At 39.7% G+C, this 24,607-nt stretch overlaps 2 protein-coding genes across 2 annotated transcripts; both read right to left on the reverse strand.

The window, feature by feature from the left end:
• Positions 1-4,034: 4,034 nt before the first annotated feature.
• On the reverse strand, positions 4,035-9,190 carry LOC141909743 (neural cell adhesion molecule L1-like). The gene is made up of 9 exons (XM_074800341.1): positions 9,062-9,190; positions 8,541-8,749; positions 7,806-7,937; positions 7,428-7,533; positions 7,042-7,226; positions 6,251-6,382; positions 5,548-5,715; positions 4,998-5,336; positions 4,035-4,883 (listed from the first exon to the last, which is right to left on the reverse strand). The coding sequence occupies exons 2-9, from the start codon at positions 8,668-8,670 to the stop codon at positions 4,870-4,872; spliced, it is 1,206 nt and encodes a 401-aa protein (XP_074656442.1). The 5' UTR covers positions 8,671-8,749; positions 9,062-9,190; the 3' UTR covers positions 4,035-4,869.
• Positions 9,142-23,365, reverse strand: LOC141910332 (uncharacterized). The gene is made up of 12 exons (XM_074801066.1): positions 21,967-23,365; positions 16,546-16,648; positions 16,189-16,382; positions 15,583-15,792; positions 14,519-14,656; positions 14,239-14,344; positions 13,513-13,697; positions 12,529-12,660; positions 11,948-12,106; positions 11,339-11,689; positions 11,069-11,169; positions 9,142-9,300 (listed from the first exon to the last, which is right to left on the reverse strand). Exons 1-12 carry the CDS (start codon positions 23,363-23,365, stop codon positions 9,274-9,276), a joined length of 3,105 nt encoding a protein of 1,034 aa, XP_074657167.1. The 3' UTR covers positions 9,142-9,273.
• Between the last annotated feature and the right edge of the window lie 1,242 nt (positions 23,366-24,607).

The following is a 24,607-nucleotide window of genomic DNA, read 5'->3' on the forward strand; positions in this document are numbered from 1 at the left end:
GTTGACAATATACCTGATAAACGAGCTAAGAAATTGTTCGACATTTTGAGTAAGGAGATTAGGGGCTTACAATTTTGCCGAATCAGGCCGCGAGAATTGATCGCGGGAATTTCCCGTTTCTCGCTAAAAATATAAAGACCAATCACGGCGACTTTTAAACAGACACAAATCGATAACAGCAAACGATAAACCGATGATTACTTGGAAAACGGAAGTCAATAGAATTTTTCTTTTTATCGTGATCCGCCAACTTCCGCGAATCAATGAATCATAGCAATTTTTCTAAATTCTATGAATTTCCATGAAGTATACAAAATTGCGGCCTACAACTGTGTGCTGGCCAAAAGAGCCCACAGAGCCCTACTACCAATCTGACCCAAGTTACCAACTGTTTTGTTACAACCTTCCGATTATCTAGTGTGTTTCTCCCTGGGTTATGAAATGTATACCATCATGGACTATAATGATCGTAGATTATTTTAATCAAACTGAACGAATCATGAATAAAGTAACGGTAATTTAAGAATTAACTTAATCATACCTACGCTTTGAATGTTTTTTGATGATCGTTGTTAGTTTGTATACGTTAACGAATGGTTCACACGTCCCTAGGTAAGCGGTGTTTCGCCCGATCGTCCTCAGAAGGAATTACTGCGGTTCGTCTGTTCGCCCGTTTGTCCGAAGATTCAGTTAATTTAGGAAGCTTTAAAGACGCAAGACAATAGCCGTCTTGATATTCAGTCTATACGTGTATCTACCCTAGACGCGTCTACAGAAAAAAAACCGGCCCGATTATGTTCAAGATGGCTGTGCGACGGGGATTCTTGCCATTAGTTATTAGGGCAAGAGGCATTTCTGTAGAAAATCCTTTCCTGAATCCAAACTGTGAACCAGTAAATAATTTATATTTGTAAAAAAAACTTGATGATACAGGTATAAACCGGTATTACTTTTCCAGTAATTTCGATATACACGGTAGTGCTGAAATAAGTCGATAATTTGAGAGCCTGTCACGATTTTTGTAGAATTGAGTAATAAGTGTATCTTTGAATAAATTAGGTACAATCCCAGAATATAACTACAAGTATAGCTGTAAAGAAGCGATAACGGGTTTTCTGACAAGCCATGCGGCTAAAATTAAGGAAAATTCAAACGAAATTTACCAACCAAATAAACAACAGGGTCAATCCCTATTTTACGATCAAAAAGACGAAAAAATTGAGGGATATAGAAAATAAAAATATTTTATTTGCGGGATTCGAACTTGATGTGGCAACTTCAGAAATAAAGGTAGGAGATTCGAACCAGATATAACTGAAGACAATGAAAAAATGTCATTGATGAAATTGGCTTCAGACAAAGATTTGGATATTCTCGGAGCATTGCCCTTTTGGACGTATATTTGGCACATGTGCATATGGATAGAAATAATTGTTTAAAGCAGTTTCTAAGTTTGCTATATTTTTGTTTGGAATCAGTTGTTTTCCGGGTTGAAGAGCGTTAAAACAGCAGGTCTTATAACGCTTTAATGAGGTTAAAACCCTTTGTCTTCCATGGCTGCTCGCGTCTTACATACCACGAATCATTGACACGTAGCGAGTAAAACTGAAATCAATGTTCATTTGAGGGCATTTCTACAGCGGATTTTCATACAGAAATATTCACGAATTTCTCGTCCCAGTAAAAGATATATGTAGAAATTTACCGCATAGTTACAAACTTGTAAGTGAACAAATATGTCATATAGAACTTCCCTCTGTTCCGGTGGGATTGGTAACAATGAAGTAATGGCGGATGGGAGTAAGAATATAGCAAATGCGAGTGAAACTGTTACAAGCATTATTGTTGTACGTTTTGAATTTGTAGTTTTCCGATCTGACGAAACCATTTTTGAACCTCTGAATAGCTGAACTATTATAGCGGTATTTGATATCACAATGAAGGATAAAGGCAGTATATAACCGTAGATAACAGATACCACAAAATATGTTATTTGGTCCAATAACTTATAGGAACATGCGAAAAACTGGTCGTTGAAATGTATCGACAATGCAGGTGTGAAATATATAACAAGTACATTCACTGAAGTGATTATCAGTATAGCAAATCTAGCGAATCCCGGTGTACATATTAGACGAGATGTGAACGGGAAGAGAACAACTGCCGCGCGTTCTAAAGATATCGCTACTATCAACCACGAACCATTGGCGGCTGCAAGCGCCATTATAAATTCATAGATTTGACAACCGATCACTGAATTTATCACATATATTGGGCCAGTGCTGAGATGAAAGAGAGCGAACTGTAAAACAGGCAACAGCGCCAGGCTTTCACTGTATACAAAATCACAGACTGACAGAACGATCAGATAGTTAGCGTACGATAAACCGCGGAATCTACGACTTATCATTACCAGGAAAGTAGCTGAATTTCCAAACGCTCCAAACAGGAAGATGATGGGCAGAATGACCAGTGACACGGTACGGCGGATTCCAGACCTGTTCACCACTGACATGAGAACGATGTAGCTGTTATACGTTTTGCCGATTTCTATCCGTGTAGAATTCATGATTCATATGAATATCAAATGAGAATACATCGACTGTCCGAGAGAGACGGACTATAGGAGGGCGCTCTGCTGGCTGTTTGAGTGTGTACGGACTGTCTGAGAATGACATTCTGAGATCGAGTGTGTTGACATTCTGAGAGTGTATTGACATTCTGAGAGTGACTGTTTTAGAATGCGCTGCCTGTCCCGAGAATGTACTGTAGCTGTGTCCTGTCGGGTATCAGAAAATCAATTTAACATATGTATGAAGATATCATTAAAGTCTTTATATTACAGCTACAGCTCATTTGTAAGATTTATTGCTGCGAATAGAATATCAGTCCTCAGAAATCTGACACTATTCACTCGGATTTAATGAAAGTTTAGTTGTATCTTATAAAAATGGAATATATTCGTGACAATAATCGTGACGATAAATTCGTGAATATTTCTGTAAATTTCCGTATTCATATTACAGTGGTTCATTTCTAATGATTTATGTCAGCAGTCAAATATCAACATCAACAGTTGCCAGTATCCAGTAACACAGTTTTGTGGAAACATTATGCCGCTTAATTCTGAGATTAGAAACCTCACAATCGGCGACTTATTTTCTACTAGTACGGTTTTCGAGTTTTAACATGCAATCGACAATGAATCTGTACGTGGAATGTGACTTCGTTGACAATATACCTGATAAGTGAGCCAAGATGTTGTTCGATAGTTCGAGTTAGGAGATAAGGGGCTTAAGATTTTACCGAATCAGGCTGTGCGAATTAATCGCTGGAATTTCCCGTTTGTCGCCAAAAAATAGAGACGAATCACGGCAACTTTTAAACAGACACAGACAATAACAGGAACGAAACGATAAACCGATGATTATTAGAAAAAACGGAAGACATTTGAATTCACCTTTTTTACGGTGATCATCGAAATTCCGAATCAATGTCATAGGAAATTCTAAGAATTTCCTTTGAATTATACCCACAGCTGTGGATCTGGGATCAGAGTTAACTGATATACCATAATCGACGGACAATAAAGATTCCGTACATTATCTTGATAATGGGATTTCATTCCACCTGGGTTTCTTATACTTTTGTATCGAAGTGGACCACACATTATCAAGTTTCACTTCTCTATCCTCGGAATCAATTAATTAACATGCGGTAAAGTTGAGGAAAATTTGATCTCAAATTGCAGTTACGCGGAACTATACAAGCAAAACGTTGTAGACCCTCACTTGCGACATGTGGAATCCTTCATTGCCACGGCCCTAGTTGATGTCCTCTCCTGTACTTGAGTGACACCTGATGGATCCTCGTGGAATTCTTTGCCAACAGTGGGCTACTCATTTGCCAAAATTACGTATTCTAGTTGTTCTACTGCAAACTAGCGTAAATCTGTTGTTGTTAGGATTCAGGCTAGAATACTGCTCTAAAGAAACGATCGTAAGATGAACCGATAAATAGACAACACGATGGCATTTCGATACTTGAATATTACATGATCAATCGAATTAATCAAACTTTATTTCATATATTTATTCACTTGGCTATGAATGAGCTATGATACTCGAGCTAGTATTTGTTGTATTAAAATCTTACGGAAAAATTTAGCATTAAGAGTCTTAGTTTAAGATTTGTTCATAGATTAGATATTACGGCGTCTAGATAAATTGACAACACAATGATGATAATCAGGTGAGATAATATTGTTTATCTTTTTTAAATTGCCAGGATATTTTCTGTGTAGACCTTCTGATGTACCTTCCATCATAGAACTAGAATTGAACGGAACGCCGACTCCATGACGTCATTTTATGAAATTGCGATTTTCAAAATTTCAGCACCCTCACCGTTAGCCATAAACAATAGATTATTCGGTGATAATTCGATATATTTTTCCCGCGAGCATTGATGATACAATTTAACCAAATGTTGAACAGTAAAGTTTGGACTAGTTAAAAATATGTGCCTCTATAGATGAATATCGTTGACAATGAATTATAAAATATGAGCAGAATGATATTCACGATTGATAATTTATTTGAGTTATATGTATATCGACTGTTGAATTGAATTGACCGGCGACCAGTCTAGTCCCGCGATATTGATGACGCAGAGCACATCCACTCAAAACTTTATTGCTAACGGCGTGGGGCTGTAAAAAACACAAGATTCCATGATAATCCGGAAAGATAAGAATTTTCTAAGTTTTAGCGGGGCGTGGTAAATTCCTTTAAGGAGTCGGCATCCACATTCGCTTATATTTCTATGCTTCCATTCGTCATTATTGATTGGTGAAGTTAACCGTATTGTTTACTTCAGGAATGCTGGAAAAAAAATAAAACAGACACTTTTCATTCATCTTTTTTGAAACTATCGACGAAGAAAGCCGCCGGTAGTTACTCTCGGTGTTTAAAGGGTTAACCAACGTAGACACATACCTGTCTTGTCTTCGAACGCGAGCGTATAGGTGCCGCGTACTTCCTGTACGGGTGTCATAGTCCTAGCGACGCACGTGTAGTCACCGCGTAGGTCTTCTTCCGTGATGTATTTCCACGAGTTGATATGCAGCGAGTTGTCGGCGTTGTCCTGCCAGATTTGATTCTCGATGTAGTCGATCGGGCTACCGTTGTACAACCATTCTATCTGCGGAATCGTCGCCGGATCAGACTCCGTTTTGCACGGAAGGATGACGGTATCTGTGAATTCGAACGTCATCACCGAAGCGTTCTTGCCGTTCTTGCTGTCGCTCGGTTTCGGTTCTCGCATGATGAGCGGCACTGCGGAGACAATAACGAAAAAGCCACGTTCAACTTTTACCAAATAATTCTAACGATAATGAGATGATTATCATTAGTATTTTTCATAGGTTTGAACATCATAATCATCACCGGTCGACATCGAAAATAAACTGACTCATCGAAGTAACCAAAATGAGATTAAGTTGCCATCAATAGGCGCTAATCATATATTGATTCTAATGATACTTACGGACAACATTTATATATCCGTTAGCTATGATGCTACCATGAATATTTGAAGCCCGACACTGGACGACTCTCATATCTGGAGTGTTCACGCTGCCATCCCCGCCGCGGATCAGGTGACGCAATATGTAAGTATTCGCGGTTACCGTCAATCTGTTATCATTCTTCGTATCTGAACAAAAATCATTGGAATTTGTTGATTCAAATATGTTTTCTCGAACTGTCTTTGAATTTGACTCAAATCAGCTCATTTTCGATTAGCTGACTTGAATAACAATAGGGGCATTTTGTCCAGTGACTTGACTGAAGTTTTCTGGAATTATTGACACTATAAAAATATCCGTTGAACTAGATTAACTGACACACAGTCTTGACCCTTGAGTCAAAATCTCTTCATGTCAAATCTTTCAAATAGGCAGTCAAAATTTAAACCTACTAGATTTTTAAACTCTAGAGACGAAATTACTAACTAGATTCGCTTGAGTCAAATTCTGGTCGTCCCATAGACCCACTGGTGCCGGTAGTCCATTTTCGAGAGTTAAGTTAGAAGTGATGTAAACGCCATTCTGCTTTTATAAGATATAAATCGACAAATTGGAATTGCCAACACATCAATGAGTATAAAACGTCTCCTTTCAAGTTTTCGAGCCGTGTTTAAGTTTTGACCCCACACTAAAACCCCATTTAACGATTGTCTCTGCACTTACGGTCAACTGGGACGAGATTTTCGAGCCATTCAGTAGTCGGGGTCGGGTTACCGGTCGCTTCGCATTCGAATCTAGCCGTGTCACCGATGACGTAAGTAGAATCGACCGGTTTCTTGGTGAACTTCGGTAAAGCTTAAATCAAAATTGTCGGCAATTAACAAGGATTTCATCGAGTTTTCCGGAAAATAGTATTATCTTTTTCTCTTTTACATGAAACTTTTAGAGATGGGAACGATTTCTGAAACCGTAATTATCGGTTTTGATTCGCAGCAAAACAAAAAATAAAAGCTTCTATCCGTGATGGAATTCTTCAATCTTAAAGTGGGATTTTCCTCATTATCCATTTGATTGGTAGATTTGGTCTGATTACTTCTCATTTCGTGTCCCTCAACAAACCCACTACACCTGCCGGGAGCGAAACATTCTTTGCCAGAACCAAGTGCACATGGAACCAAGGAGAGGACAACTTTGAATATCGTGACTTCTCAGAGCTCCAACAGGAAAATAAACAGCTCTTGAAATGGCAATTTAGATATCCTTGGAGTCATCCCTAGATAATGTTATGGCTTCAGAAACCATGATTGGGATATTGTTGGAGCCACCCACTTAAGAGAGGTTTAAAAGGCATGATTGTGAGAGTGATGACTGAATTTTTGATGATTTGGGCGTCTTTGTAGCCATCCTAATTTCCTTCAAAACTTCACATCAAATTCAAACTGTCATTGTGAAATATCATTAAGCTTTGAATCATACATTTTTCATGTTGATTTAGATTATAAAACAAAACTTACTGATGATTTCGACGCGGGTTCTGGACGTTTTACTGCCCATCCAGTTCGACACCGTACACTCGTACTCGCCGGCGTAACTCGGGGCAAAATTTATCAAATACAAGTGAACGTTGCCGTTCGAATACGAACGATTCGTAGGCATCGTCTTGCCGTCGAGGCGACGCCACGAAACGGTAGCGACCGGCCTGTAAAAAAATATGCAAGAATATATACACACCTTACCATCGCGCATCCTCGCTTTCCAGGGTTTGATTACCATCCGCTGACGTTCACGCCAAAAACCCTGGCCGCAAACCAGGTATCTTGGCCATTACGCTGGCCAAGATACCTTTGGCGGACAGGTTGAAACACCGGACTACTAAACTGAATAGGTTTAAGCATCTTACTTGGTGCTTGAAATACAATACAAATCGATCACATCGCGTTCTAACGCGCTTACAACCGGCGGTGGATTCGCAATCAACGCTGGAGGCTTGTTCGGCACGTTGGGATCTGCAATCGAAAAATATTGATATTTCGAAAGAAATCATTGAGCAAAGTATAAGCAAATTGGGGGGTAGTCAACAAATGACAAACAACGTTAACTTTTCGCAATTTTGAATTTCGGTCGGAACTTCCAATATTTCGAGGAAAAGAAACAAACTTTGAATTCGGGAAACATCGGAATCAAATACTCTATTCGAGATATTATCATATATTTAGAACAGAATATCTGTCAATATTGGTATGGAATAAACGAAATGAAATTTTCCATTTTGACTTACTTGGTTTCACTTTGATGGAAATCGGACTGCCCTGTTTGATAACACCCTGAGCGGCGTTATTGTACTGACAGACGTACGACTCATCCGGTTTGGTCGCGTCGGATGGTAAAATGTGCGAGAAAAACAGGTTACCTACGAACGAAGAGTTTACGCACGCTTTTAGAAAACATGGTCACGTAGATAGATCCTATCAGATCATCGTGAAGTTAAGCCTTCAGACATTTTCAGAAAATATGACTGCCAGTGACATCATTAAATTTACTAGGCATTTTCGAAAAAGATGACTGCCTTAGACATTTCCATATGACACCATAAAAATACACTTTGACACTGCCCCGGAAAAATGGCTGACATTAATTCCAAATTCATGGAACAATCTATACATCCTGATATTGAATTTTTTAAGTTAGCTGTGAAAAATTACATATTTTCGAAATCCAATATGATACCGTATTTTATTTACACTGCTCTGATACGCAGTTATGGGTTTATAAATGAATGGTGTTACATGTATCATCTATCATTATGGTACCAACGTACAAATAGTAGACTCCGCTCTTCTCGGTACCGGTCGACGAGATAACCGGCTGCGTCGGTGAAATTCCATTCTGATCCCTGTCGTAAAATTCCTAGACCTACCGGTCTCTATGTCGGTATTCGGTTCCAAGTAGAACCAAGTTAGGTGGAGTCTACTGTATATTGTTTCTGCAGATCGAACTATTTTTGAACTCTTACCGTTTGGACCGATCATAACCCTCGTTAGGTGGTGATCGCGCGTACGGTGCTGTCGTCGACCGTTCCGTACCCTTTGATGATCAACCACGAAGTGATGGCTCGCTTCGGGAACGAGTCCGGAGGGTTGCATTTCAACTCGGTGAACGAGCCTTCCTGCAAGAGCAACATCGGTTTCACCTTCTTATTCTCCGGGCTGAAGTCACCGGTATCTTAAGGAGAGCACAAAGTTGTCGTTTAAAATTTTCTGCAGCCCAGACCCAGAAATCGACATGGTTTATCAAAATGTTTATCAAGAAAAGAACAGGAAAATGATCCAGTGATCAGTTGTCGTACGGCCGGGGCTGCTTAAGTTCGGAGATTCTTTTAAATCTAAGAGAGCGTAGGGCTTAGTTCGCAAAAGGACTATTTATTCGATAGCCACCAACCGAAGAGTGAAAGGATAGGGAGAGATGAGAGGCGGAGGAAGTGAGTGTTTGACATTTTATCATCGATCTGAATGGCGATTGTAGTTGTAAACTTACATTTCTCATCGACGACCACGTTGTTTGACGCCGCTTTCCCGAAATCGTTCTCGGCGTAGCACGCGTATTTAACGTTCTCCGGTGGATTCTTCGCGGCCAACTCGTTGTTGCGACTCGGTCGCACCTTCAACTGCGTGCGATCGCGCGTTCCGTCCGGTTTAATCGGGAACTCGTAGACTCCAGGGATGTGAGTGATCTGAGTGAAATTGCCGTCACCGTAACTGACCATCCATCGGATCCTAAACGAAAAAGATAATGCGAATACGATGACCAGCTAATTCTAAGCACATAGAGGTCACCCTCAAGGCGGCATAAATGGGAGAGAGCCTCATTGACCATAAAGAGATGAACTTATCCTTTTGCAAGTATGAAATATATTTCGATGACTCATGACTTCTCTAGGACATTTCAGACTCGTGACCTCTTCTAGCATGTGGATTCATTTTAGTTATGCCATCATCAGATACCAGGTGGCACATACGTAGTATTGGAAGACGCAAGATGTTTTGCGGGTCAATTTTGGTCCTGGTTCATTGGATTTAACATGAATTTCCTCTTTGATGATGATTTCTTATTCAATACATTTATGATTATGATGTTATTGTTTGTTCTTTGGAGTCGAAGATGACAATAACTTCATTTCCAGGTCATGTGGGTTCTCGGGTGAATGATGAGGCCAAGTTTGGCTCTTAAGCAAGTTGAAAATTGTGTGCTATACAGAAGCTGGGTCGGGTGTAGCCTTTCCGAGAGTACGTTTCTGTATTGGCTCATCAGATCACCTGTTTTCGGTGCTCGTTGGCCCTTGTTGGATCGTGCTTCTGAAGCTAGCTCTGTCAAGGCAGGGCTATCCCAGCTTTTGGCATTGATAGCAAACGTAACATTTTTCGGCTGTCCTTGTAGCGATCCGTTTGCCCACCTGGTCATTGGACATTTTGCCAGAGGCAAGTTTACCAAATAGGAACTGTTTTGAGATGCGGACCATCTGACTTGTGCAATCTGAATCTAGGTATAGGTACTTTGGAGGCCTGCTGTGATGTGGAAATCAGTATTGAGGATTCTATCTTGCCATCTTATTTGAAGGATCCTGCGAAGACATCTCATGTGGAAGTGGTTTAGCTGATTTGCAGGTCTAATATCGACAGTCCAGGTCTCGCAGGCCTAGCCGTGATGCGAGGACGATGGCACGGTATACTGAGTAAGTTCTTGGTCATGGTTGTTATCCTTCTGCTGTCTCCCAGACGCATGTTTAAGTCTACATAAAGCAGAGCTGGCAGCGTGTTCACTAGGTAGACTTATAAGTGGCCAACTCCAACCAGGTTTATCCCATTTAATCTGAATTGCAGGCTTGGTGTAAAGTTTCTCGGATGCGGGTTGACAAAGTAATTTGTCTTTGGGATGGACATATAGCGAGACCGAACTTATCGCAGGCTGAAGAAAGGCGAGCCATGTCACGCTGCAAACTGCGTTAAGTGATGGTATACAATGCGGTATCGTCGACGAAGAAGATATTCCAGAGTTTCTTTTAACTCTATATATGATTCGTAAGTTGAACAGCCCTAAATCAGTTTTTGAATTGACCTTTATACCCTAGAGAGTCGCAAAATGCACAACAGAGCATTGTAGTGGCCAGAACACCCCCTCTACGTCCTACATTTTCCGTAAGCTGGTTTAACCTCTATATCTTGTACAGGATGTTGTTGAAATAGCTATTTTATATATCAAAGATGACCACCAGTCAGCCATCTTGAAAGGTTTTTTCGGTGATAAAGCTATTTCATCAGGGCTTTCCTGGAAGGTAGAAACTCTCAAATCAATAGGATTCTTCCCAACATAATGTCATAAATGTCAAAGGAATCTTAGGTGGGTCGCGCTACCCGCGGCGTTGCACTATGACAAATATTTTCTGGAGCTGTTCAAAATCGCTGATTTTTTAATGAGGCCTTGAAAACACATAACTTATAGGTAAGATACCGTCAACGTAGTAGTAACAGGTGGTGGGCTACCTACCTGGGTTTTGGGGAACCGCTTGCTTTGCACCTTAACGTGGCACGATACCTCGACGATCAGACAATTCCCTGACACCAAATCGATTGATGGTGGGATTCGCACTGAAATTTTAAAAAGCACACTGCTGCCTAATGAAGTGATGCAAAAATGAGATATAGAATGAAGTATCCGTTATCATCGAAAGTGGTATGAATTATTATTTGTCCATAGTCCTACATTTTGCTAAAGTGATGAATTTAAAAACAATAGAAATTTCAAAATTTCAATTACATTTGCGGCTATTTTCTACTTCCTTTCCGATCACGCTTTCGGACGCGAGCCTATAGGTGCCGCGTACTTCCTGTACGGGTGTTGTAGTCCTGGCGACGCACGTGTAGTCACCGCGTAGGTCTTCTTCCGTGTTGTATGTCCACGAGTTGATATGCAGCGAGTTGTCGGACTTGTCCTGCCAGATTTGATTCTCGATGTAGATGATCGGGCTACCGTTGTACAACCATTCGATTCGCGGAATCCTCGCCGGATCAGATTGCGTTTTGCACGGCAGGATGACGGTATCTGTGAATTTGAACGTCATCATCGACGCCCCGTTACTCGGTTTCGGTTCTTGCATCTCGAGAGGCACTTTGAATACAACGTATGAACTTGAAAAAATTTATTCATAAAAAGAGGGTCATACTTTATCATAGGTTTTAATATAATCAGAGGTTCGACTTCAGTAACAGATCATAATCTTACTGAATAACGTTCTGGATTGAAGACATTGAAAATTAGAAGGTCGTCATTATAGAAACTAATCATAATCTTTGAAATCATCGATAATGATAAGATTGCCACAAGTAGCCGCCTTAAATCATTAACAATGATTTTACTAATACTTACAAACAACATTAATATATCCGTTCGCTATGATGCTACCATGAATATTTGAAGCCCGACATTGGACAACTCTCATATCTGAAGCGCCTTCCCCGCCACGGGTCAGGTTACGCAATTCGTAAGTGTTCGCGGTTACCGTCAATTTGTTATCATTATTCGTCGCTGAATAAAATGCAATGTTTCTATAAATTTGCTGTCTTGGACTCTTTGGAGTTATTTCGATTTTATATGAAATTACCTCGATCATTTCGATTAGCTGACTCATAAATCATTTACTAACCGAAATGGCATTTTGCCAAATTAATCTGTTAAACTAGATCCAGGACCCATTTTCAAATTTTTTGAACATATTTCTAATCTTTAATCTCTCGAGTTGGAAACGTTAGGTACCGTTTGTCTATGTCGGACAGACAGTAAGACGTTATGTAAACGCGATTCTGATTTTATAAGAATAGACACAATATCCGTAAATCGACAAATTAGAACTCCCGATACTAATCAGTAAACATTTAAAAGTTCCCCAGCCGTAATTAAGGTTTGAGGTTACGACCTCCATTTCTATTCAAAATGTTTTCTTTACTTACGGGGTACTGGGACGAGATTTTCGAGCCATTCAGTAGTCGGAGTCGGGTTACCGGTCGCCACGCATTCGAATTTAGCCGTGTCGCCGATAACGTACGTCGAATCGACCGGTTTCTTGATGAACTTCGGTAAAGCTTAAAATGAAATGTTGGAAATTAACAAAGATTTCCTCGCGATTTCACGAATATAAACTATTTTTTTCTGTTTTACAAAATATTTCTGAAACCGTCATTATCGGTTTCGATTCGCAGCAAAAAAAAATCCTAATGGCGAATATTTCTTTACACACCAGGCTCGCCATTTTGTGACGGGCTATCACATGTTCTTGACATATAAATAAATTAACTTATACAATCCTCAGTTTAAGTCGGTACCGACAACCATATGGCCAAAAGACTTCTCTGCCATCAGATCTCAGCAGAATCTATGAAAAATGTATTCTAATTGCTAAACAATCAAGCCCAGTCCTATCTCTTCTTACAATATTGTCAAAGAAAGTATATAAGAAAATATGATACGAAATGAGAGAGCATGACTAATTAGTTTGACAGGGATTAACCTATTGTCACGTGAAGAGAGAAAAATTTGAAATCTTACATAATGCAAAATGAGACTCTTTATATTTTGATAATACAGCAGTTACGAAGAGCAAGACTTCAGAATGATTATTGCACTATACAAAGTAGGGTTACAGCAGTTTACTAACTAAAACTAACAGATTTGTCACGAAAGTGCCGCACTTGAAATATACAACCACTACGGGATTCGAACAGACCAACAAAAGACCAACCAGGTGTGAAAAAAATCGCTTCTAAATGCCGAATGAAAATATCTTAGGAAGTGTTGAATGAAACCCTCGATGCGGGTATTTTCGCAGCCATCCTAATTTCATTCAAAACTTCACGGTATATTCAGCTTGTCATTTGAAATATTTTCGCTGTGAATCATTAATTCTTTATTTTCATTTACTTATAAAAAAAACTTACTCATGATTTCGATGCGGGATCTGGACGTTTTACTGCCCATCGAGTTCGACACCGTGCACTCGTACTCGCCGGCGTAACTCGGGGCGACATTTTTCAATAGCAAGTGATCGAAACCATTCGAATACGAATGAGTTGGAGGCATACGCTTGCCGTCGACTCGACGCCAAGAAACTATAGCAATTGGGCTGGAAAATATGAAAAATGTACACAACTCGTTTGCGCAAAATAAACCGCTATCGCATAATGACTTTGGCTTCGGTCGATATTAGTTCATTATCAATTCTCAACTTTGAGCTGGAAAATAAGAATCGAATTGGTCCGACAAATGCTTTCAGACGAGCCTCGAAAAGATATATAGTGCGTAAAGATTCACTCTTCTACCCCCGGTATTTGGCGTCGTGTAGTATTCACTGACAATTGATCTACCAGAAGCCGAGGAAAATATGATTCGATTTTGTGCAGAACCGAGTAACTAGTAACGAAACGTGGTAGATCCTCATTTGCCACAAGAGTGGAATCCTTTATTGCTACGGTAGTTGATGTCCTAATTGACACCTGGTGGATCTTCACTGACCTCAAATGGATTCCTGTTTTCTATTGCCACGGTAGTTGATGTCCTGGTACCGGAATGATTAAACCTTGCAGTTTTGACTCGTCTCATGGAGTCAGACATGAGAAATAAACTAATTTTGACTATTCCGAACTGCTTAACCGAAATAAACTTACTTTGCACTAGAAATACAATATAAATCGATCGTTTCAGTTTCTAAGGCGCGTACAACAGCTGGCGAATTGGCAATCAATGTCGGAGGTCTGTGCGGCACATTGGCGTCTAGAATTGGAAAAATATCGATATTTCGAACAAAATCATTGAACAAAATCATTCTAAAAGATTGGTAGCAAATATTTCCCCAGATATTTGTAATGAACAAAATTCCATAGAACAGAGAGAAAGTAAACGGAAACTATTATTCATGTTTTTCAAATTCGACGTATTTTGACTTACTCGGTCTAACTTTGATGGTAACCGGACTGCCCTGTTTGATAACCCCAAGAGCGGAGTGAAGGTATTGACAGACGTACGTCTCGTCCGAGTTCGGTTTGGTCGCGTCGGTCGGTAAAACTTGTGAAAAATACAGGTTACCTATGAATAGAATGTTTAAAAGCACGGTTACAAAACATGGTCACCACGACAGATCCCTATGGTATCATCAAATTACCCCCATTTCCAGAAGATTCTGGCAGCTTTCGTAAATCCCCCATCAAATTGACCATAGAGGCCCTTTCGGGAAAGATGGCTAACTTCTATATGACCTCTATATGACCTTATCAAAATACCCCTGTAGACACTTCCAAAAAGATGACTGCCACCATCAAATCCCCTTGATATCATCAAGCTAGCATAAAACCAGAACGTTAGCTTCAAGATACGCGAAGCAGAATGTTGCCATAGCGCTACAAATAGGATAGGTGACAAATTACAGTTATATGTATGAAATCCGTTGGTCCTGGGAGACATATTGATGATTAAAATAGGGAATTCCCTGGATTGTTTATGTTCGAACCAATCATGGTAACGTTCCCTTTCATATTCGGCCCGGATGTATACTGGCACACCTGTACTGGGATACTCGTCCTTTCTTAAGGTGTGATTATTTCAATAATTCGTTTCTGTGTGTGGGGCTAAAACCGCTTCAATGCGTAGCTAATATGGCCTAGCTGCAGATTTCCCCTGGACTTATGCGCTTATATATGAACTTAACGCTTAAAAATCTTGTTTTTACTATGAAAGATTTCGGACTAGTATCTGTACTCTGTTACCCCTAATGTTTTGCCTCAGATGATCAAGTTTCATCGGAAAATCTACTTTTTAATTCTCGCAGCTGCGTCAGATATTGACGAATTTACGTGTTGTGTGAAAACTTACCTTTTTACAAAGATTTATTCGTAATTCATTATGAGGCCGTAAGCTTGTAAACTGCTCTGATACGCAGTGAAGAGTGGCATACGAATAATGATCTCATCTATCATGATATTAACGTATATCATTTCTGCGGATTGAACTCTTACCGGATGGACCGATCATAACCCTCGAATCGGGGATGATCGCACGTACGGTCCTGGCGTCAAACCTTCCGTAGCCTTTGATAATCAACGACGAGATGATGGCTCGCTTCGGGAACGAGTCCGGAGGGTTACATTTCAATTCGACCATCTCTCTTTCCTGTACCTGCAACGTCGGTTTCACCTTTAAATTCTCCGGGCTAAAATCACCTATATCTGAAGCAGATCATAAAGCGGTCGTTTGAAATTTCCTGCAGCCCACAATTTTCATCGAGAAAAATCTACAAACGAACATCCAGGACCTACGTAGTTGTAGTACGACCATGGTTGCTTTAGTGTGAAAATGGGTTCAAATCTAATGGATGATCGAGCTAAGGAGGTCTTATTCTAAGTCTTGATTGTCGAGTTAAGCCAAAAAAGATTCACTTCGAGCGTACAGGTGAACAACACCGTTTCTACCAACTATCACACGGTTATAAGTAATATTGGGGAGTGGAAGGGGAGATGGGAGAGAGAGGAGAATGGGAGGGGTCATTTCTAATTGATCTAAATACATCTAAAAGATGATAAACGGGATAGGGCACCTGGTAGGGAGGACGGTCATAAACTTACATTTCTCATTGACGACCACGGTTTTCGACACCGTTTTTCCGTAATCGTTCTCGGCGTAGCACGCGTATCTAACGTTCACCAGTGGATTTTTGGCGGCCAACTCGTTGTTGCGAGTTGGTCGCACCCTCAACTGCGTGTGATCGCGCGTTCCATCCGGTTTAATCGGGAGTAGGGATGTAAGTGACCGGAGTGAACTCGCTGTTACCGGAACTCATCATCCAGCGGATCCTAAAAGAAAGAAGACGACCGTGCGGGCAACTATTCGAAGTTCGGTTCAACCAACAAGCAATTATCTAAATATCATAGATAATTGCTCGTAGGTTCAACTGTCGACCTGACCAGCCAAAGGGTACTTACGTCGGTTTCGGAATGCCGCTGGCTTTGCACGTCAACGTGGCGTATTCGTACGACGACACCAGGGAACTTTTCGACACCGAATCGATCGACGGTGGAATCCGTACTGAAAACACAAATGAATGACCAACAGCTTGGTTTCGATTGACTATATGATCTCTGGAATATGATTTCGGATTTGACGCTTCTGATGATAGCATTTAATATGGACTTCATCAATAAGTTATCCAGTTTCATTGATTAATGCGTTTATTCAACGAATGAACCGTGCTGTTATACTGAGAATGTAACTCGTGATAGTTGAGTTTTTGTTGATTTGTTGAAAGGTAATGGAAATGAAAATTATTAGATGGTAATAACCCATAGCTGCAAAGAAATGAAATATAATGAGTTTTCTGTACAGCTGCAACTTTCGCATTCGTTCTAAAGAGAATTAAAACATTTGGAGAAAGATATCATCGCCGAACGATGTAACTGGAATTAATGCACGGTGTTACTGAAACGAATGCTACCTTGATTAATAACTTGGAGCCGCCCTCTCTCTTTGACTCATAAATGCGATTATCTCAATGGGTAAAGTGTTTGTAGCAATGTAGTGAAAGGACTATTCACGCATGTGCGAATTAGTCGGTGTTGTCGGCATTTTTATGCTTCATTCAAAGAGCAATACTGTACAGGGATCTACATGTTCAGACAGATTAAAATGCATTTCTGTAAGCATTTGCAAAGCGAAAGTAGTTGAATTTGACAGGAGACGAATCTATCAATGAAAAAAGCTGGGAAAAGTAAAATTATGATAATGCTTCGCTGAATAACCATAGGGTTTTCTGCCGAATTTGACAAAACCGCAATACAATCTAATAATAATGAAGTGGGGTTTAGTTTACGTTGGATTGTTCAGAAACTTGGTGAAGGGCTTGTGTGGTCGCGTGGTGGTGGTATTTTTCTTTTTGAAGCTCGGTAGGCCATCGATGGTGTAATAATTCCTGAGGTGGTTTTTTTGGAATGCAGGCTAGATTTAGCGGGAAGGGATCACGTGGTCGAAACTTGGTAGTAGATGACAGTAGGGGGTAGAGACGGTAGAACGGTACTGGCAACCATCAGTAAAGGACGCATTTCAAAATTTCGCATATCCTCGCTGTTGTTGGTAATTTTGTAGAGGATCGGATTCAGTCGTCACGCTTTTTATCTGAACGTATGTTTTTGAAAAGAAGTAGAAATATATGTAGAATATCTTTTCCGAGTAGAAAATGTTTTCATCATAGATCACAAGTGTTTTAAAGATAAACAAGATCGGATTCAATTGTTCACGCCGATCGCGCGATTTATTTTATCTTATGTTATGAAAAGAAGTAAAAATAAATATTGAATATCTTTTCGTGTCGATAAATTTTTTTTATAGGTTTCGAAGTTCATAGATCACGAAGCCATTTGCGACGGAAGGAATTTGTTCCAGCATTCAGCACCGCTAAACGAACAGCAACTTAACGTTAGCAACTGAACGTCCTATCCGAGATCGTCCAGAATTTGCTTATTTAGATTTTGGCTATTAGTTCCTGTCGGCAGACATTTCCTCGCATTTTCCTTGTGAATACAGTCAACCTCAATCCGTATAACTTGGGACCGAGCTTTTTAGTACGGATCGAGTGACTTACGGATAACCCTAATTCTAATTCTACGAATCAATGACCATTCGTCTAAGCACATAAAGCGTTAAATAGCCGGTCTAAAGATCACTAAATCGCCTCTTAAAATCATATGGCTACTGAAGATACTTTAAAGCAATGCGATAATGCACCATTATTAAATGTAGGAGCTATATATAGACTGACATTAGGTGGATTACTTCAGCGTTTTCGAGAATAGTAACATATATAACACATTGACCACAAACCTCATTACAATTGTTTTTATCTCTTTTTACTATATCCTCAACAGCTGGATTACACATTAGGCTTTACATAGAAATTGGATAACGGGACCACGTAAGTGAAAATACGGATAATGAATACGAATTATAGAGACAGATTTTTGAAGGGAATAACGTTAGTTGAAAAGATCGGGGCCGACCGATTTGCTATATAATCGCTATATTGGAAAAACGTTCATGAAATCGCATCTGAGTTGTCAAAACACTTTGAGAGTCCTGTTGTACTACATGATTGTGTTCAAGTGTTCAAGTATCACCCAGAACCTTTTCGATTTGATAGCTATTAGAATAGATAACTACATGTTCTTATAAGCAAGAAAATTAACTTGAAAGTTTATTGACGCCTTGAAAAAAAATACACACATTGCTTAATATTGTCGACAATAAAAAATATGATATCAAATGTAATGTCAAGGATCAACTAACTTATTTCAAATGACAGGCAACCAGTCTAACCCCGATATATTAATGACGTAACGCACATTCTCTCAAAAATAGGTATCAAATTTATTCATAAAAAATTTTATGAAATATTTTCAGTCACAAAATAAATGCCAAAATTCACAATTGTTATTTTGAAACGCCAATATTGATGACGTAGTGCTCATCGACGCACACAGAGCCCTCATATAACGCATACTAGGTATCAATGTGTATGAACATTATTGTAATGGTTTTTACGGTGTCAAGAAATATTCCATATTGCATTCATCCTGATCTAACAAAAGAACATCATTTAGATTTGCGCCAATAAGAACCCGTTCGCGGTCATAAAGAAACAAACTGGTACGTGGCATATTACATAAACCGCGTTTACACACCACTAACTTGTTGTACCAGTCCAAATGGGTCCGCCCCTGGAACCGGACAAATTTGGAACGTAACCAAATAGAGTGGGCGTTCATATACACGTTGCTAAATTGGTTACGCAGAGTTATGACTTGCCCCGCAATTTAAACAAAAAAATGCTGTAAATTCGACCGTCGATAACTGTACTTAGATTTACGATTTCAAAATCAAACCCCCCAATTCATTTCACTCTCGGCAGGGTGGGTTTATTAAAGGGACACAAATAAAAAAAAAATCAAACAAAATCTACTAATCAAATAGATAACATGGTAAATCCCTGTTTTAAGATTTTAAAAGAATCTAGAGTAAGATTTGATGTGGCTTCTATAGAACTGGGTCCGGTCGTTGGTTTGCCGCGAGCTAGATCGAGAAGACACGGGAGACTTTAAAACCTACCAGAGTCCTTCGGTACTGTTAATGTGCTCTGCGCTGAGATGGCGATCACTGCAACTGACACCAACGTTAGAAACCTCACAATCGGCGACATGTTTTCTACTTTCGATTCGGTTTTCGAATTTTCAACATCCGATCGGCACGAAATCTGTACGTGGAATGCGACTCCGTTGACACAATACCTAACGTATACCCATATACACTAAGTGAAGAAAAAAATTGTTCGAAAGTTCGAGTGAGCAGATTTGGGGCTTAAAATTCTATCGAATCAAGCTGTGAGAATAAATCATCACTCAAAAAAGGAGAGCAATCACGAGGACTTTTAACCAGACATAAATCAATAATAGCAAATGATAAACCGATGATTATTCGGAAAAGCGGAAGCAAATAGAATTTTCATTATTTTACGGTGATCTACCCACAACACTGTGGAAATGGGTACAAAGTTAAATACCATAATGGACAATAAAGATACCATACATTATCTCAATAAGACTAAATGAATGATAATTTACGAAAATTTAAGTGATCATTACTATTATGCCTACTACGCGTTGATGAAAAAATTCATGATCGTTGTTAGTTGGTATACGAATGAAAGGTTGGCAAACGTCCCAAAGTAACTGGCGTAGTTACCGTGGTTCGTTCGTTCGCCCGAAGACCCAGTTATTTTGGGAAGTTTGGGAAGACTAAGTTAATGCATTGTTCTACGCCCCCTAGTGGCTATATGCAAAAACCAAAGACCTTGAAACTCACCACGATCATAGACCATGTCATGAGCTACAACTTTCAAATCGATTATGGTAACAAAATATGCTTAGGTATCGATATAATGTGGATAAACTTTTTTCCACCTACGAATGAGTACTGATGACACCAAGATGGCTGCAAATTATGCATAACTTCCTGATCATATGTACTTGTCTCGAGTATAAAAGATCCCTTTCCAAAGAATAACCATCACAAATTGCACTGAAAAATGGACAGCCATCTTGAGTCCGATCGACCCAATTTTTCTCATGCTGATGGGCCCTTGGGGATGCAAATACATACGAACGATCAAGGTAAATGATAAAAGGGTCTTCAGAATTTACCTCGAAAACTTCGAAAATGTGTAAAAAGTGCTGATTTTGGCGAACAAAAATGGTTGCCAGTCGGCCATCTTATATCTGACAGGACCAAGACATTACCTTGAAGCATCTTCAAAATCTTCTCAAAATAACTGGATTCCGTCTACGGACGGACGACGGACGAAAAGTGAACGCAATAGCCCGCTGGGACTAAAGTCCCAAGCGGGGAAAAAAACTGGTCCGATCTTATTCAAGATAGCTGTATGTCGGCTATTCTTGTTTACCGAAATTATAGAACTTTTTTCGATTTTTCTAATAGGTTTTACAAGCGGGCGTTCAACAGAATTGAAATTGTTAGGCATTTCGTTAAGCTCACTCCACGTGACGCCTCTATGTATATTGGATTTAGTTAATTCATATTCATCGTTTTCTAGAAATTGTTTCGACGTGCAAAATTATATTTTACATTCTGGTTGTTTGTCAGAATGTATTCAAATCTTCTCAAATTTGTAAATCCGGTTGTATCACGGATCAATATGTTACATCATAAATCATAATCTATTTCCCTCTAGTATTCAAATCGTCCACATCACCAGTGACTATAGCGTTGTATAATCAATCTTCCAGACCGCACGTACAAGCTGTGCATTTGATATCCTTTTGAAAAATCACCCTCACGCATTCAAATGCTCCCTCGAACAAAGCGATATGCCTTCCAATGTTTTAGTTTTAGTTCTGGAAATTCCCGAAAGATCAATCGTCATTTGTTTGTAGGTACCAGTTCAACAGACCATTCAGTCGCTTGCCGGTTCAGGCTGGTTGGAAGATTGTTAAACAGGCACCGAAACTGCGAAATTTTCAATTATATGTATGCACTTCGATTTTAACAAAGAATTCAACCGGCGATGACATGATGTACTTCGATTTTGATTTTCAAAATCTAAATCCCCGTTTCGGTCCTGGCAGGTGTTGTGGCTTTGTAGGAAACACCATTTATGTGAAACCAGATGGGACACGATAGAAACTGAAGCGAAGAAATTATTAATAATGAGTAAAGACTGATCATTACGAATTTTTTTATTCGTCATGAATTTCCGATTTATTTCGATGTTTCTGAATTATTTTCTATCTTTGATGATAAATCTCCATTACAGGTGGCGTCGTGTGTTGATTTAAACGTACTGTAATGCAACTCTCCATTTCCAGTTCCGTTTTGGATTACCTTCAGATCGTTTGTAGTTCTGTGACGCGCTAGCTTAGATTGTTTATCCCAGTCTAAAACAAATATGGCGTACGGAACGAATATCATCGTATTCAAAACGCACGAACATTGATATCCCAACACCACACTCAAAGCGCCTAAGCGAGTAAAATACAATAAAATCAAACCTAACGATGTTCCTATAATCAAAGAAATGAGACACGTAATCGAAATCAAGGCTATTTTAGCGCATCCTCGAATTGCAGCGTTAAATACAGCATCAACAGCAAATACGGGCAGACTCGCTCCGATGTACAGAAACGTGAATTTCAGTTTGTTTTCGACCGGTTTATCGCTAGCAAATCCCCGAGCGAAAACAGCGTGAAGCGAACAAATTAGTACACCTAAAACTACAGCGACCGTCATCGAAATACCTTGATAAAACAACAGAGCTCGCTTAGCCGTCTGACCGTCCCTGGATGATAACAGGAAACCGACTCTTATACAACACGCTTCTGATATACCCCAAATTATATTCAGGTTTATATAAATCACTTGCAACGAGACGCTTAGCGTTACGAGTTCGACCATACCAAAAGTACCGGTCAAAATTATACCGATTGTCAGAGATGTAGAAATAGACATTAGTGACACTACTGACCCGAGAGCCATACTAATGATCTCCCATAGATTCTTAAATATGTCCGCATTAACTCTGTATACAGCCATTGTATCTTTATTTACCAGAGAAGACGCAATAGCCATGGTAACCGTTCCGAGGACAAAAAATACAAGCAAAGAGATGGCCCCTAGCCTGGGCAAACGTAGGACGATGACTGTGACGTAACAGATAACTGCGCTGACAACGTTATTACATATCGCTACTGTAACGACTGGTATAACAATATTCTGAGACATTAGAAAACGCGTGAAAATGTCATTCGCGAGCACAAAAATGTTAGCGGGTGACATCACCATCAGTATCTTTCCAGCCTCTGCGGCAACGGTTGCATTTTGGCCGAGCAGTACGAATATTCTATCAGCAGTAAAATTTAGCGGTAGCATAGCTAAACTGATAAAAACCAGTATCAGCAACCCTCTCTGTAACAACAAGCGTAAATAACGATAGTTTTTGGCGCCGAAAGCTTGCGAGAATAATCCTTCTATACCCATCGCCATACCCATACCGAAAGTGTATATGAGTCCGAGGAGCGTGTCTACCAGAGAAAAAGCGGCTTGCGAAATCAAATTCGATTGCGCAACTATCATACAACACGTTATATACGGTAAATCGATTAAAACAGGAACGACTACAATCGGCCAAGACGCCACGAGAAAGAAACGCAATTCCTCGCCTAACCAATCCGGAAGCGCGTTCATTTTCGATTTGTATCCTTTTGCCCCTTGTTTTCTTGTTGAATCGCTGTTTTGGAATTCGATATCCACATGTAGCCAACTACACTCTGCTTTCCTTCTGGTAGGCTATATACCTGAATTTGAGCCGTTTATATTCTGTGCACAGCAGTTAAGAGTATAAAACGTAATATATTTATGCTGATCTATTCAACGAAGAAAAAAGTCATATATGATAAAAAGAAACGTTTAATTGCAAATGCTGGAATTTTGTTATAAGCTGTTTTTCAATTGGCCGTTGAAATGAATACCGTTTATTACATGTAGGCGTCTACAGCCGCGTGTCACATTTTCCTGTCGTTTCTATATCAGTTCATTTCTACGGATATGTCTGTAGGCCTACCTCTGGACTGACTCAACTGGTTCTACAAACAACACCCACCCGGTGGCACATCTAGTGAGTGAATATTTATTTACCCGAATCAAAAAGTCTGAATGAAGCATCGGTTTTCACATCCATTGTGTTAATTGAAGAATTGGCCAAAAGTCTTCTTTGATTCAAGTTGACTAAAGAGACTAGAAAAGTGGCACCATTTTTTTTTGAATGTTTAACAATATGTTTGGCCTGGAAATCGAGGGGCGGTAGACTCAATTTCACATCTAGTCATATCAAAGACTGATTTGAGGTGTGTACTCCAAAAATGCGGAGGCCGGACGGATCCTTCTCCGCAGAATCCGGTCCCCATTCCCCACCGCCACTTGTTCGGCACCGTCGATGCAATCATCCGGTACAAGCGTCTATTCAATTTTTCTGTTTTCTCCCTTTTGTAAGGTGCCAGCGTTGTGTAACCATGCTTTGCTTGGCCTGCATGTTCCAACTGTGTGCGAAAAATGTATTTGTATTGTATTGTATCCAGCACTGGCACGTGAGTCTCGACAGCTGACACTACCGAATATCTCCTAGGCGTGAAAAATCAAATTAATCAGTAATAGAAACGATGCAAAAAGTCTTATTTGAGGTATTTGTTTTGAAAATTAAAACAAAAGTCGTATTTTCAAATAACGATGAAATTGGTCAATAGCGTAGTTACTAGATGACGTAAGCGCTAACAAACGAGCACCTGGCAAGCGAGTCTCCACGACTGACGAAAATCGCCGGGGCGAAAAACTATCAATAGTCTGAAAGAATTTATTAAAAATTCAAGACAGAGCTTACGAAAAGCCGAAGATTTGAAAATTATTCGGAGGCATCTTAATTGTAATTAGCTC

The sequence above is a fragment of the Tubulanus polymorphus genome, chromosome 8 (assembly GCF_964204645.1).
Source record: "Tubulanus polymorphus chromosome 8, tnTubPoly1.2, whole genome shotgun sequence".
Classification (NCBI taxonomy): domain Eukaryota; kingdom Metazoa; phylum Nemertea; class Palaeonemertea; order Tubulaniformes; family Tubulanidae; genus Tubulanus; species Tubulanus polymorphus.